Here is a 14,585-nt window from a genome sequence, read left to right as displayed (position 1 = left end):
TTTGAAGTGAAAATATGAACATTATTTAATAACTGATCTTCTGTAATAAACCATTTGAAAATATTTTACAAGGAATCACACACACGATATTTTACAAAGTTTCTTGACTTTTTGTCGCTGTTGTTTTTCCGACATGTCTATACAAAATAGAACAACAACAAAAAAAGGGTAGAGAGGAAATGGCCCCCCAGTCCCCCAGCCCAAGGTGAGGGGGCAGCCAGGTCAGGTGGGTGATGAGAAGGATCAGACCCAGCTGGGGGTTGGACAACTACCTGATGGGGATTGTTTTGTCTGTTTTCTGTTTTTTAAACTTAAAATATATATTTATTTTTCTGTATATGTTTGTTTCATTTTTATATTCTCCATTGAGCACCTGACTACACTACAGTTACACATGCGCCCCCACAGGACACAGCTGACATCCAGGCAGGGCACACATCATGGACACCCACCCTGGCACCAGCAGCGGGCACAAACCATACAAACATACTGAGAAAGCAACAAGCAACATGACATTAATTAATGGAGCCATTAATTAATGCATCACCCTCCCCCCTCCTCCCAGTCCATTGAATCCCGTGGCTACATCCCCCTGCCCTCAGTCCCCTACTGGCCCCCAGACTGGGATGCCTTTGGGGGAAATGACCAGAATGAATGGTGTGAACAGATGTGCCCAAGGCCCAGCCTCTGTGTGTGCACAGTGTGTATATGTGTGAGTGCAAATGTGTGTTCAGCAGAAGAGGGGCGGTTTGGCCTCCTGGGCTCAGGGAGTGTGAGTGTGTGTGTGTGTGCGCGTGAGAGAGAGAGAGAGAGAGACGGGGGGGGGTGTGTCGGGGGAGGGAGAGAGGGAGGGACATGGGAATGGGCACAGGCCTGAGTGTGTAAGGGCCAGATTGGGGGTGGGATGGCCCAGCCAGGAGAGACCAAGTCACCCCTGCTAAGGCAAAGGGCAATGTCTGGTGGGGGTTCCTCTGCCGAAGGGTGCAGGCAGTGGCATGTGGTCCTGCTGTGGGTTTGATACTAGTGAGAAATGGTTACAATGAGCACCTGGCAGGGTGAGGGGCACTTGGGGGACACTGGTGGCTAGGGATGGGACAGAGGGGTCTTTACCCTCTGCCCCAGCATTTGGCACTGTTTGACATTCAGCTTTAGAAGATGGGAGGATCAGCTGGGCTGCAGCTCAGATTAGAGGCAGGCGGCGAGTAGGAGATGGAGCATGCTTGTGCCAACCCTCCCACCAGCACCCCCTCACCCTATGTAAGGCTTTGTGAGCCCCCCATTGTATGTGTGTCTCTGTATCCATTTATGTGTGTCCTTTGGGGTCTGTCTAGTGAGTCTGGTTTCTACCCTCAGGGTTCCAGGTGTATACTGGGGTGTGTCTAAACTGATGTCATTGTGAGATTGTTCTGACACCTGTAGTGCTTGGGGGGTAGGGATGACTGTAGGCCTGAAAGGGGGCAGGAGCCCATGGGCCTCAAACTTGTTATCTCACCTTCCTCCATTATTCCCAGGGAAACTAGGTTTGGGCTTGGGTGGGGCAGCAGGGCCTGGTTAGAGGGGTCCAGCTGAGGCAGGATGGCCTACACAAAGGAAGCCTTTAGGCAGGGCAGGCAGGGGAGGCCTGGTTTGGCACCAGTACATGTGGCTTCCCTGTCCCAGCCCACTGGGGTGAGTCCAGTGTCTGGGACACTTGAACAGTTCAGCGGTGAGACATATCCTGGGTGTCAAAGTCTGTGGCGCCCTCCTTTGGGACTCCCCCACCCCAAGGCACAGGCTCTTAGAGCCTGGCGAGCCCAGGTCCTTAAGTGGGGGAGGGGCAAGGCTGTAAGGCGGGAGTGTGGGGCAGGGGTGGGGGGGCAGGCGGGCAGGGTGGGGGGTGTGGGTAGGGCTGGCGCTCAGAGGCGGTGAGAGGCGGCGAGGGTGTGGACTTGAAGCTGTGGCCGGGGCGGCAGGCCGAGGAGGAGAAGAAGCTGCAGGGAGACCAGGATGCCCAGCGATGGCGGGAAGGAGGCTCCACGGCCACAGTCTGAGGTATCTTCCTGCGGGGGAGAGACAAGGAACTGGTCGGCCAGGCCCGAGCAGGCGCAGGGTGATGCGATGTCAGGTCTGCCATCCCCCCAGCTCACTGTCGCATTGTAGTCGAAGCAGATGTGCGGGCCTCTCCGGTATCGTGGTCTCTGCACCAGCTCACACTGCTCCGGGCCGTCCGCTGGGCATGGGTGGGGAGTCAAGGAGGCAGCGGCGGTGGTATAGAGGGGCGCGTGGGACAGGAGGGAATGCGGGCGGCGGGGAGGAGGGAGGGGGCAGGATACAGTGCGTCTCCTTCTGCAGCAGCCGACCAGCCTCACACTGGCTGCACAGCGGTTTCTCGGCCACCACGAAGAGAAGGTTGGTGTTGGTCAGTCTCTGTGCGTGAAACAGCCTGGAGGGAACATCGAGAGGCGGGGTCTGGAGGTTCATTCCTCCACTTCACCCGGCCCCATTGGCCCCACCCTGGTTCTTCTCCCCGTTCCTCATCTCTAGGACACCCTCAAGCACCTGGAGCAGTTTCCGCAGTCGATGATGGCATTGTAGGAGGCGTTCACCGCGCCGAAGTAGTACTGGGTCTGTTTCATGACGCAGCTGCTCTCGCGCGTCTCAGGGCTTCCCTCCGCCTCCGCAGGGTCTGCGGGGCCCAGAGCGCCTCAGCTCCGCCCACAGACCCTGGCACGGTGTCTGACTGGTGGGCTTCAACCTGGCTCAGCCGTAAGCCCCGCCCTCCCTGTGGAGCGGGTGTCTGCTCTAGGGGCAGACCGTTATTTGAGGAGGTGCCTCCCAAGCCCTACCTACCCGCTTGGAACCAGCTGTGGTAGATGAGGCCGTAGAGAAGCTGTTGGAACAAAGACCTGCAGGGAACGGGGCACTGAGTGGGGGTGTCATCAGAGGCCAGTGCCCTGCCCCATTACTTTTTAGACCCCTCTTGGCCAGGGAGCACCATCTCTATATCCAAGCCCCCAGGACTCACCAGGCAGCAGCAGAGGTCCACCAGGCCAAGTTAAGGAAGTCTGCAATGGTTGGCTGCAGTGGAAAGAAGGGCATGGGCTGCTATTGTTGCCCCTCACCATAGGTCACCCCTAATTCAGACATCAGAGGTGGGGGTCAGGCATCCTAGCCCCCCCCCCATCTCCAGGCACCTCTGAGGGCTCACCACAAAGACACCACGAGGTGCAGCACCCAGGTTGCCAGGGGGCTGAGGGGCACAGGCTGCCTGATAGTCGTAGGACTCCTTGCGGGTGTAGAAAGAGTTGTTGTAGAGTGCCAACATCAGGTTGGCATCCACCTCACTGAAGAACCTGCCAACCTGGGGATGCCGAGAGGGAGCCAACGTCACAGGGCTAGCAGTGCCATGTCCCCAGAAGGCTCAAACATTATGCCCTCTTCTATCCTCTTCCTGACGCTTACCTGGTCCCACTGATGGTTCTGGTTTGACAGCACCAGGAATCCTCCGTCATCAATAAGGACACAGAGTAGGTCCTGAATGGTAGGGAAGGGGGAGGAACAAGGAGAGGTCCTGGGCCTCAGACCTTTCACTTCAGATCCTAGTACTTCAGTGATTCAGAACGTGGGGGGGTGTGTATGCCATTTCCTCAATCCTAAGTCAGGGTAGGGTTGCTGAGGCTAAGGGATGGGCTAGAAGATGTAGTTGGGACTAAAAAGTCTGGGAGTGGGGGAAGCTGGGGTCCACAGCAGCCTCAGGGCACACGCACCTCATTGTTAACCTCGCAGTCCATCTCACAGTGGCTGCTGGGGCCGCACTGCTGGGCAGAGAATGAGGACTGTAAGGCACCCACCAATATTTCTCTTTCCTTTCACCCTTATATATCTGGTTCCCCAGGACATCTGCAGCAGCCCCTTCCTATAGGCACTGAAGCCACTCTTGAGTAGAAAGCTTGGGTCCCTGGGGACTCTGGTCTTACTCCCCCTTCCCTTGCCCAAATACCTTCTGTGGCTGCTCCTGGTGGGTACGGTTGCTGGCCAGTACCTTGAACTTCTCAGCCCAAGCCTCTAGGTCTAGCTTAACACCCACCACTGTTGGGGAGAGAAAAGGGCCATCAGTGCTACCTGCCTAAGCAACACCTTGTCTACTGCCTCCTTCCCCACCTCTGTCCTGGGCATTCACCTGCTGGTCTCAGTGTGCGCCCGCCTAGGCTGAGCTCCACAGCTGTGCTGACGAGGACACCCACTGTGTCGTTCTCCAGCTCCAACGGCCTTAATAGGGCTGGGGTGGTATAGGTAGAGCAGTCAGGTGTGGGGGCTGGCAGCCACACTGACCGCTCAAAGCTATGCCGTATCAACCCAGGCCTGAGCCAGCCTAAGCACCCAGCATAGTGTCTGACAGAGCCTATCCCTCTCTTCATGTCTGTCCCAGTCTCAGCCATTGTCAGGTTTGAAAGGGGGCTCACAGAACAAAGCCTTGCGGTGGCTGAGTAGCCAGGGAAGCTGAGGCTTCCCACCTGCTGCTGGGAACGCTGGATGGATACTCACCATCCTGGTGTGGGGGCTTGAAGACATAACCATGATTATCTAGGCTGCGGCGATAGAAGCTGGCATTGAAGGGTTCAGGGTTTTCTGTCCAATCCTCAGCTGCCCTGGAGCACATAAGAGAGCAGGGCTTTGTGGGTAAGGGGTGGCTTGTGGGGGACAGCATACTTAGGAGTGCAAGAAAGCCTCTGGGCAGTAGCACAGGGCAAGATCCCAGACAGAGGTGGGTGCTGGGTAATGTGGTAGGTCACTTACTTGTTGGGGAAGATGCGCGTGATGCCACCATCAGTGGCAGCGAACACGGCCAGCAGGCTATACCTGGGGGTGGCGGGGAGGTAGGGTCACAGGCCTGCCTTCAGCTAGAGAGGGCAGGGCCTCTGGGACCATCCCAGCCTCCTTCCCCTAAAGCCTGGTGCATACGTGTTGAGATCCTGGTCCCTCCACACACGTTCCACCAATTGCTGCGTGATGCCTGTGTCCAAGATCAGGTTGTGCAGAAGGAAGTTGTTGCCTGGGAACAGAAGGGTAGGGGTAGAGGAGCATCTTCTTGCAGCTTCCTGTACTCACTTGCCCCTACTCCCAAGGCTCCACCAGGAACCTTCCCTATACCCTGACCCAGGCCCTTCCCTGGGTTTGGGCCTGTTTCCATACCTGCCCCATTTCTAGGTTCCTCTGGGCTGCCCCCATGCTACCTGGGCACTTCCCAGATCCAGCTGCCCTGCCACTAGACACTCACACTGCTTGGAGTCTGGAGTCACTTTCTCCATGAGCTCAATGAAGTTTTTCAGGAACTCAGTGTTGTTGTCTGAGGCATTCAGGTCCTTGCAATACTCTCTAGGGGTAGGGAGGGGCAAGAAGAGTGGGATTTGGGGGCTGAACAGGGCAATGGGGTCAAGGCTTCCCAATAAGCCTGTCTGGCCATTCTCTGAGAAGCCCAGACCTCAGGGAGGGACACATGTGTTCTTACAGGCTTCGGCTCCTACATGCCCGCAGGCTGAGAGGTCTGAGATGGGGCAGCCAATACCAACACCAGAATGAGAGTCTGCTTCCTCCACCCTGGCAGGGTTTTTTTTTCTCCTTGGCTTGGTCCTGCAGAGCCTCCCATCTCTCCTGGATAGCTAGACCCAGATAGTGCATCTGGGAGGCCTTAGGACACATCTGGTGGCTGGCTCATCCACCTGTATGCTCTACAGCATTTCCATGGGCATATGTGGCACCAAGTACCAGAACTGGCCTTTGTCCGCCAGAGTCTGGTACTTGGTGCCTCATCCTGCCCCTTCCTGGCTGTGTGCCTTTGGGCACATATTCAGGGTCCCTGAGACTCACTTTTTCTTATCATTCTGCAGAGGTGTCAGGAAAGCAGTGAGAATATGTAGGTCCTCAAACTGGCTTTTCCCTTTGCCTGGAATACTCTTCCCATGGAGGCCAAATCCCTTACCTCCTCAAGGCACGTGCTGGGCTCAGGCTCTGGGTCCAGAAAACAGAGGGCTGTTGGGGTATTGCAGGGCCTGCTTGAAGCTTTGCTTTCTAGCAAGCTGTACCTCTACCCTGAGGCCATCAATCCTGTCCAATCCTTCATTCACACTCCTGTCACCACTAGGCTACATGGCAGCAACTTTGTGGGGATTTAAGAAATGTTCCACTTCCCCAGGTTGTGCTGGGGCCTATAGCTTAGTGAGGGCACCTGGGACTGGGTCTCAGCTCCCACTCACTCAGGGCCTTTGTGTGGTGTACACCCTGTGCCTCTGTGCCTGGAGGCCACACCTGACACACCCAAAATGATGCCTCACAGCTGTGCTCAGGATACACGGTAGACATGATATGCACATCCACATTTCACTCACTCACCTGACATTCATTGATTGAGCTCTCCAGAGCCAAAGATACAGAGGTGACAAAGACAAACATGATCCCGTCCCTCAGAGAGCTTCCTCAGGTTCATGTGAGTCATATAGTCCTTTCCACACATTCCCACTATCACTAATGCACACAGCCCACCCCACACTTATACTTGGACTCTTATACATATATACGATGACTCACGATACAAACACACATCTACAGAGAGAGTCACAGAATTGTGGGTGCATGCACGCACTTGCATACACGATGGAGCTTAGGAGTGTCCAGAGTCCCTGTGTGGTGCCTGAGAGTGCCCTTGTGTCTGTTTGCTGCACCCATCTGCCCTCATCTGGTCACAAGAGAGCTCTTGAGCACTTGGGGAAGGGGGTAGGTCCTCAGATGTGGGCCAAAGGGCAGAGGGTGTGGGCAAAAAAGGACCCACGTGTGTATGCTGAGTGTGCGTTTCAGAGATGGTCTAGCCTGGACCTGTTCTTGCCCTGATACCTCACTTGCCAGAGCAACTCCTCAAAGCCCCTCCCCTCCCTCCCACTCCTCCTCACCCCTTAGTGAGCCACCACACCTGGACCTGGCACTACTGACAGGGGCTCTGGCTGGCTCAGCCCCAGACCCACACAAACACTGACCAACACAGGACAACAATGGGGTGCAGGTGGGGGCATGGGCAGGATACCACAAACCAGAGCAGCAGCTGCCCGGTGAAGGGGTGTGCTGCAGACAGCCAGCCCAAGACTGAAGTGGCTCCTTCCTGGTGGCCTGGGAGGGCAGGGAAGGTCAGCAGAGAGTCCAGAGGCCTCCTGCCTCAGGCCTGGTGGGAGATGGACTGTGGAGTCACTGGCCACTGCTGCCTGGTGCGGCTACATGGCCTGGGTATGCATACAGCCACACATACCGGGCTATGTACAGGGGGCTGGGGGTGATATTGCACAGGACACAGACACACACAGCTCCAGGCAGCAGTGCGGGAGGCAGGGCCGGGGCAGTTGGGGTGGGGAGCACACCTCAGCAAGGCCACACGCAAGCTACCTGGGAGCAATGAAAACATGTCCTTCAGACTCAAAGCTGCTGGGGAGCAGGAACTCAAAATCTGCAACAGAAACGGGGGGTTATCTGGCGGGGGCTGGGGAGGCGGAAGGCCAGGGGGCTCAGAGCTGATTGGGCTGGGGGCTGGGGAGAGGGCAGCTTGAGGGAGGGGGAGACACCAGCAAAGAGGGAACCCGCCACTTCCACGTTCAGGTTTGAGCCAGAGAGAAGGGATGGGCTGGTGGGGAGGAGTGGAGGGCTTGTGGAGACTACAGCATCGCAGGAGAGGGCAGTTATAGCCAATATGTTGCCCGGGCCTGGTCCTCTGTCGGCAGTGAGTCCCTTGGCGTGGCTGTATATGCTTCCATACTGCTGTATAGCACATATACACGGACACACACACACACATATATATACACACACTGCTATATATATGCATGGTCTGGGGGAGGCGCCAGTCTCACTCTTATCACATCCATAATGGAAAAAACCGCATGCTGAGCTTCCTTCGCCTCCAAAGAGACTTTGAGGAAGGGAATTGGCTTTTGGCTGCGGATTTTTATCTCTCTTTCTTAGCCGCAGCTGTTGGCTTTTTTGGTAGGTCTTTTGTTGTGTCAGGCATCAACATGGCCAAACCGAGGGGGTTTCTCACGGGCACAGACAGTCCAACCAGAGACGGTGTGGGTAGCTGGGGATAGACTGCAGTGCATCGTGGGGGTCTGGGGGGTTCTTTCTGGGACAGGATACTGCATGAAGGGAGACCCTCAAGGTGTAGGGATTGTTCTGCACCCTGTGAGGGGTTAGGGGTGCTGATAGAAACTTAACATTCACTTTACTGGGCTGGGGGCATGTGGGGGTAGGTAGAGAAGAAGGGCTAGGTCTCCTCCCTTCCTAGGCATGTCTGGGCTCAGAGGAGCCAGGGAGGAATGCTGGGGATGCCTGGAGAAGGGTCCGTCAGTTGGGCTATTGCCCAGGTCTCATGAGCTGTGCATGTGTGTGTGTATATGTGTGTGTCTTTGTATGGGTTTGTGAGTGAACCTGAAGATGGAGCCACAAGGCCTCAGGTCTCTCCTGCCTAGCTGGACTGGCTGCCCTGAAGGCCAACATCTGGGAGGGGTCCCTTTGCTCTTGGCCTGTCTCACTCTGGCAGTTTCCTATCCTATCTTCACCCACATCACAAACTCTTTTGTCCCCAGGGCTTTATTTGTACAGAAGAGGGATTTTCCCTGTTCCCAAATACTCCCATGATGCACTGCAAGGTTCTGGGCAGGCGAGGCTTGGGGTGCTTAGAGGGAGCTGGGCGGTCACTGGTTGGACTGTTCCTTTCTGATAGGACTGTGAGGCAGGACACAAGCCGAAGGGGAAAGGGTGGGGGAGGGGAGGAGGAGAAAGAAAAAGGAGGGAGAAGGAGCAGGGAGGGATACTAGGGATACTATGCTATGGTTCTCATGGTTACTAGGGCCCTACAGTCCTAGGGTCACTGAGTGGTTTGTGGGAGACAAGGAGAAAAAGACAACTCAAGCCAGTGGGAGTAGGGTATGCCCCCACCTCCCCCGCAGGCCATCGCGGGTGGCTGTATTCCCTTTGCTGAACAAGGCTGGTCAGGGGCCCTAGGGTGACTGGGGACTCCTGGTTCCAGGTTAGGGGGAATCCCTTGTGGCTCTCCATGTTGCATCTGCTAAGCATTCCCTGAGAGGGCAGCTCTTTTTGCACCAGTGGCAGAGACCTTGTGTTGTCCTCTTACTCCTGCTGTTCTCTGCCAGGGTCTGGGAATTCACCACCCACTTTTCTAAGACTCTCTGGCTAGGGCACCTTGGAGTGCCACAATCTTTTTCTTCACACTTGGCCTGATTTTCTCTTAAGCTCCTTTGCTGGCCTTGGTGTCCAGACAGATCCCATTCTGTGCCTGGCCAGGTTTCCAGTCTGAATTTGCCTTTTTTCCCCAAGGAGAACACCTTTTCCATACCCGCTGGTCCTCCCCAGGAGCAGTGATTACCCCAGGGCAGGCCTGGGTCAAAGGGCCTCAGCAAAGCCTGGTGGTGGTAGGGCGGGGCAGTGGGTGTGGCTGGTCAGAGGAACTTCAGCACCAAGGCCAGTTCCCAAGATGGTGTGTGAGCCTTGTTCTTCAGATGGCCCAGCTGCCTACCCTGTGTGTCCTCCTTTCCCAGGGTAAGGGGATGAGGCTCAGAGCCCTTCTATCTCCCTTCTCAGAGGGCTGCCAGATTTTGGATCCACTGGCAGAGATCAGAGGAGGGAGAGCTGTCTGTCCTAGAGGGAGCCTTGTGGGGCTGAACCTTTCTGGTAGCCTCACATAAGCTTTCTCAGTAAGCAGGCAGGACTTTACCTGCATCTCAAGCTCCCCGCCCTGCTGGGTGGGAGGTGGCAGAGAGGCATCCAGCCCTGTCCCCACTGTTGAGTTGTCTTGGAGGGATGGTGGGGGGAGGCAGAGGCCTTCCCATAGGGAGCAAGGACTACGGAAGGGACCTGACCCTCAGAACATTGGAGAACATCCTGCAGGCAGGCCCAGGGAAGGGGCCACTGGCTCTAAAAGGGGTTTAGGGATCAGAGGAAAGGCAAGAACTGAGGAACCAAGGGGATGCTGGGAGGGGAACCCTGAAGGGCAGGGGTGTGGCTGGTCCTGGGCAGGGAGGGGGGCAAGCAGGGGTGTGAGGGGATGGGGTGGGGAGAGGAGGGTGCACTGGTTCTGAATATACTTGCCCTTCAGTTTGCTGATTGGCACTGGGACAGTCCACCAAGAGAGAAAGCGAGGAAAACAAAAACACAAACACAAAAACAAACGAAAAGGGGGAGGGGAAGGGGAGGGGCACAAACAATATTTTATTCAATGGCTGTTTGAATGAAAATATTGTGTCTCATCATCATACCGAAAGGAAACTTCTTGCAAAAAAACGACATGAGAGAGAAAGAGAGAGCAAGAAAACTCAATGGAGATGAGCCCCAGTCGGCCAGGCAGGTGGGGGGCGCCCGGTGGGGCCGGAGCCCCAGCCTCCCTCCCAGTGACCTCGGGTGGTGGGCAGGCGGGGCCAAGCCTGAAACCCATGCCTCTCTGAGAGGCCCAGGGTAAGCAGGGCATGCAGGGAGGAGCCACAGGCAGAGGACTGGGAGAGGAGGGAGGAGGGGGAGAGAGAAGAGAGAAGGGAGAAGGGAGAGAGGAAGAGGGGGAGAGAAACTGGGAGGAGAGAGGAAAGGAAGAGAGGGAGGAGGAGGGAGCAGGCCAGGATTGGGGAAAGGAAGGAGCAGGGTGGAGGGTGTAAGACAGAGGGAGAGAGACTGAAGGCAGTGTACTCAAGAAGGTAGGGGTGCTGGAGAGATGGGTGGCGGGAAGTGAGAAAAATGGATGAAGAAAACAGAAGGGAGAGGTTAGAAAGGGAGGGTGACAGGAGGTAGAGGAGCAGGGGAGAGGAAGAGGGAAGGAAAAGGAAATGGGGAATGAGAGAAGGAGGGAGGGAGAGAAAAGGAAGTTGGGGTGCAGGGAGATCAGAGTGAGAATGGCAGAAGATGAAGATGAAGAGGATTGAGAGGAGACTGAGGGACAGTGGGACCTGAGTGAGGATGGGGAGTGGGGGACAGAGTGAGAGAGACCTGGAGGTGGCACCACAGGAGGTAGAAAACTGAGCTGGGAGCAGGGAAAGAGGAGAGGGGATGGGGGTGTCTTCCAAGAATGCAGCCCCCAAGGGTTTTCAGGGCAGGCAGGCTATGAAAGGGAGACACGGAGTAGGAGAAACCAAAAACAGAAACCTCAACGGAAACCATGAGAGAATGGTCTGGAACCAAATCTGAGAAAAGGCGAGCATGCAGATTTCCACAGACTTTTGAAGGCTGGGGGCGGGGGCCCCAGCCTGTGGATGCCAGAGGCTGGGCAGAATGGGCAGGAGGGGATGCCTTGCCAGCAAGCATGGCTGGCTATGCTGCCTGGGGCCGGCCAGGGTGCAGGGACAGAGGCAGGGGTGCAGGGCGCAGGCAGGGGCCGGGCCACTTACACTTGACCTGCAGGATCTGGTCGCTGAGGTTGGCTTGGAGGTAGAAGGTGCTGTAGGGTGGGAGCACCAGCCCCAGGCTGGGGAGGTGGGGAAGGGGGAGTGCAGGTCAATGCTGGGAAGAGGTGGGCCATTCTGGCACCCCCTCCCCATGGCTTTGGAGCTGGACAGAGAAGCCCAAGCCCAGGGAGGCCCTCTTCCCCTGCCTTGGAAACACTGGACCTCCATATCCCCAACTCTCCTGGAGGATGGAGAATAACCAGACCCAAAGCAAAGCCTTACCCCCAGTAGACTCCCCTAGCATCCTAGCATCAGGGGTGGGAGCTGCTATCCCCAAGGAATGGGGGCTGCAGTCCCTGACACTATCTTAGACTCAGCAAATGGCAAGGCTGCACAGTTGTGGCAAGGGGCAGTCGTGGGCTGGGCCTGGGGTATGAAGATGCCCCTGGTATTTTAGAATGGACCAGTTGTGTGGCACATGCACTCATTCAGAGGACAACCTATGTCAACCATGCCTGACCTAAAGGGGACCTGCTCTGAGGCTTCGATGTTGGCTTAGAGGAGGCAGTGAATGTGCAGAGATGATACTCTGAGTGTGGACACCCAGGGATGCCCTCCAGGCAGGTGTGACAAGAGGAGGCACTGTCCTATTCTCTTTTCTGGACTCCCAGCACCTCTGGGTTGTTCCTCAGGAAACCCCTCCAAGGACTGGGGGATCTAGTATCCCAGGATGAGTAGTGAGGAGCCCTGGCTGCTGGTTCCTCACTGGGATAATAGTTACAATAGACTAGAGTGGAGGATAGACTAGGAGGGGACAGTGGGGCTCAGACTCTGGGTCACCCCATACTTCTGCCTGTCCAGTCCTGGCCTACTCACCTGTAATTGGTGCTCCTTATAGGCACCCAGGTGTAGTTCCGGATCACTTCATCTATGTACCTCTGGGAGAGGAGGCCACATCAGGTACTTGGGCTAGCAGGCTAGCGTAGATGCGGGGTAGGAAGGGTACCCATTCTGACTCCCTGTCCCCCCTCCCCTGCCTTCTCACCTCATCCAGAGACTTGACCAAGGTTCTAATCTGCTTGTGGCCCTTGTTGCCATCGATCATGCTCCGACGGATCTGGAAGGGCCAGAGCTGTGACCCTCCTCTGCTCTTTGGGCAGGCCTCCCCATCCCTCCTCCCTGTCTTCATTTTACCTCCTCCTTGTTCTCATCCTCCAGCTCTGCATCCAGGAAGTCTAGAGTTACAGGCTCCCGGAAGTTAGTAGTCTGTGGGGAGGCAGGACAGGCAATTGGGAGTCCCCATCTTGGAAGCTTACTCTCCCTCCAGGCCATCCACCTGGCTCACCTGAGGCTTGAGATTGGGGTGCAGCAACACATAGCCGTTCAGGTCAATGGCGAACACATAGCCGTTGGCTCCAAGCTGGAGGTGCAGATTGGGGAACTGTGTCCAAAGGGCTAGGCAGAGATTGGGCTCTGGAGCTCTTCCCCATTCTGCCTTCTACCCTGCCGAGGGCTGCTGTTTGCCTGCCTTGGGCCAAGGGCCCCCACCTGCCACATGGCCATAAGCCTGCCTCTCAAGCTACGCCTGGGGCTAGGTGCCCCTCATGCACCCGCCCTTGCCATCCTACATTCTGTAGTCTCCATGGAGCTGTCAGCTAGTCTGACCTCTCTGCCTCCACAGGGCTCACAAAGCTGCTACTCTTGTATTGCTCTTGCCCGCCTACTGCTGCCTCTGATTTGTGCATTGTCCCCAGTTCAGTAGAACACAGGGCAAGGGGGAGATTCTTGAGGATCCTATAGTCCTGGGGCTTCTTTTCCAGGTGGAAGGGAAGTAGGAATAAGAGGGACCGGGGACCCAGCCTTTAACTCTGATACAGTTTTCTCATTGAACCTGAAGGTCCATGCCACAGTGCCTGACCACAGTGCCTCAGGGCCAAACAGATGCCACCTCCCTCCTCTTCAACAGGCCCTGGGCCAACCATACTGCCTATCTCTGTGCATGGGCTGAGTCTGACCTGTTACCTGATACTATATGGCTGTAAACTAAGAAATACTTGTATGTTTTTAAATGGTTGAAAAAAATCAAAGGAAAAATTCTAGTTCATGAAATGTGAAGATGATCTGAAATTCATAAATTGGTATCCACAAACAAAACCATATAAGAACATAGCTATACCTATGTGTTTGTTTTATCTGGCTGCTTTCACAATGCAACAGTAGAGTATGAAATGGGTATTTAGGCCAACAGAGCCTAAAACATTCACAGCCTGGCTCTTTACAGAAAGTTTGCTGACTCCACTCAGAGGTCACCTCCTCAGGAAGCCCACCCCCCATTCCCTCAACTCAAAGGTTTCCATGGACATGCTGTGATTCTGTCAGTCTGCTCTGCTGAACCTGGCTTGTATTCATGTGGGAGGCAGAGTAGGGTGGATGGACAGGTAGACACTCACTGTGTAGTTGGGAGTCAGCCTCTTGATGTCATTCAGAGCCACATCGATGCCCATCACACCCAGGATTAGCTGGTTCTAGAAGCAGAGGCATGGAGAATCTGTAAGGGGCTTAGTTCCAAGGGGGAACCTCTCTGCCCCACACCCAAAGCTTTCAGATGCTTTCATAGGCAGCTGCCCCATCCAGTTTGCTGGACTGCCCTATCCCTCCTTTCTTCCCGCGCCTGTTAGGGCCATGCTATTCCCTCCCCAGGCATGGCCAATCCTCCTTCAGTGGGGACCTCACCTTCTTTTCCCCAGGGCCATCTTGCGTCAGGTTGAAAACAGGAAGTGTCCCTGTTACCACCAACCCTAGTCCCTGAAGGGAAAGGAGGAGGATGGGGGTCTCCTGTGACCAGTCCTGCCCTGAGCCCAAGTATTCAGAGCAGGGGCTCAGGCGCAGGCCATCACTCTTTCTCCTCTGCTTTGTTAACCCCCATTAAGGGGACTTTAAGGGTCTTGATCCCTGGGCAGATCCTTGGGGAAGGCTGCCAGGTCCCTTCCTTGACCAGAGGCCTTACCAGTGCATCCTCATATACGTTGGTCCACTGCACCTGCTTGGCCTCCTTGCCTGCCAGCACCATGGGCCTGCCCAACACGTCTAGATATTCCTGGGGAGGGGGTGGCAGAGGTCACCAGTGTTCCTCCCAATTAACTCCCTCTTTGGTCTCCCCATGCTTTGGTATGTGCCCCAGTC

At 55.7% G+C, this 14,585-nt stretch overlaps 1 protein-coding gene across 4 annotated transcripts in view; it reads right to left on the bottom strand.

Moving 5' to 3' along the window:
* Cacna2d2 (calcium voltage-gated channel auxiliary subunit alpha2delta 2) overlaps window positions 1-14,585 on the bottom strand; it is a 134,718-nt gene continuing 120,133 nt past the window's right edge. The window contains exons 15-38 of one of the 4 annotated variants that reach the window (XM_046431869.2): window positions 14,410-14,499; window positions 14,136-14,207; window positions 13,853-13,927; window positions 12,748-12,822; window positions 12,597-12,668; window positions 12,448-12,519; window positions 12,279-12,340; window positions 11,406-11,482; window positions 7,408-7,468; window positions 5,258-5,355; window positions 4,942-5,032; window positions 4,777-4,839; window positions 4,525-4,628; window positions 4,160-4,258; window positions 3,980-4,068; window positions 3,747-3,797; window positions 3,442-3,513; window positions 3,188-3,340; window positions 3,005-3,057; window positions 2,830-2,885; window positions 2,539-2,665; window positions 2,313-2,422; window positions 2,127-2,209; window positions 1-2,039 (exon numbers count right to left, since the gene is read on the bottom strand). In XM_046431869.2, the coding sequence (XP_046287825.1) occupies window positions 1,896-2,039; window positions 2,127-2,209; window positions 2,313-2,422; window positions 2,539-2,665; window positions 2,830-2,885; window positions 3,005-3,057; window positions 3,188-3,340; window positions 3,442-3,513; window positions 3,747-3,797; window positions 3,980-4,068; window positions 4,160-4,258; window positions 4,525-4,628; window positions 4,777-4,839; window positions 4,942-5,032; window positions 5,258-5,355; window positions 7,408-7,468; window positions 11,406-11,482; window positions 12,279-12,340; window positions 12,448-12,519; window positions 12,597-12,668; window positions 12,748-12,822; window positions 13,853-13,927; window positions 14,136-14,207; window positions 14,410-14,499 (2,049 nt within the window). In that variant the 3' untranslated portion in view covers window positions 1-1,895. Of the gene's footprint in view, window positions 2,040-2,126; window positions 2,217-2,312; window positions 2,423-2,538; window positions 2,666-2,829; window positions 2,886-3,004; window positions 3,058-3,187; window positions 3,341-3,441; window positions 3,514-3,746; window positions 3,798-3,979; window positions 4,069-4,159; window positions 4,259-4,524; window positions 4,629-4,776; window positions 4,840-4,941; window positions 5,033-5,257; window positions 5,356-7,407; window positions 7,469-11,405; window positions 11,483-12,278; window positions 12,341-12,447; window positions 12,520-12,596; window positions 12,669-12,747; window positions 12,823-13,852; window positions 13,928-14,135; window positions 14,208-14,409; window positions 14,500-14,585 lie in introns of all 4 variants that reach the window. The other 3 variants (XM_058574849.1, XM_046431870.2, XM_058574850.1) reach the window with 3 other exon arrangements.

The sequence above is a fragment of the Marmota monax genome, unplaced genomic scaffold (genome assembly GCF_021218885.2).
Source record: "Marmota monax isolate L192 unplaced genomic scaffold, Marmota_monax_Labrador192_F-V1.1 WCK01_AAM20220418_F8-fsc00022, whole genome shotgun sequence".
Lineage (NCBI taxonomy): Eukaryota > Metazoa > Chordata > Mammalia > Rodentia > Sciuridae > Marmota > Marmota monax.
The sequence above is the reverse complement of the archived record's forward strand: the minus strand, read 5'-3'. Positions and strand labels throughout refer to the sequence as shown.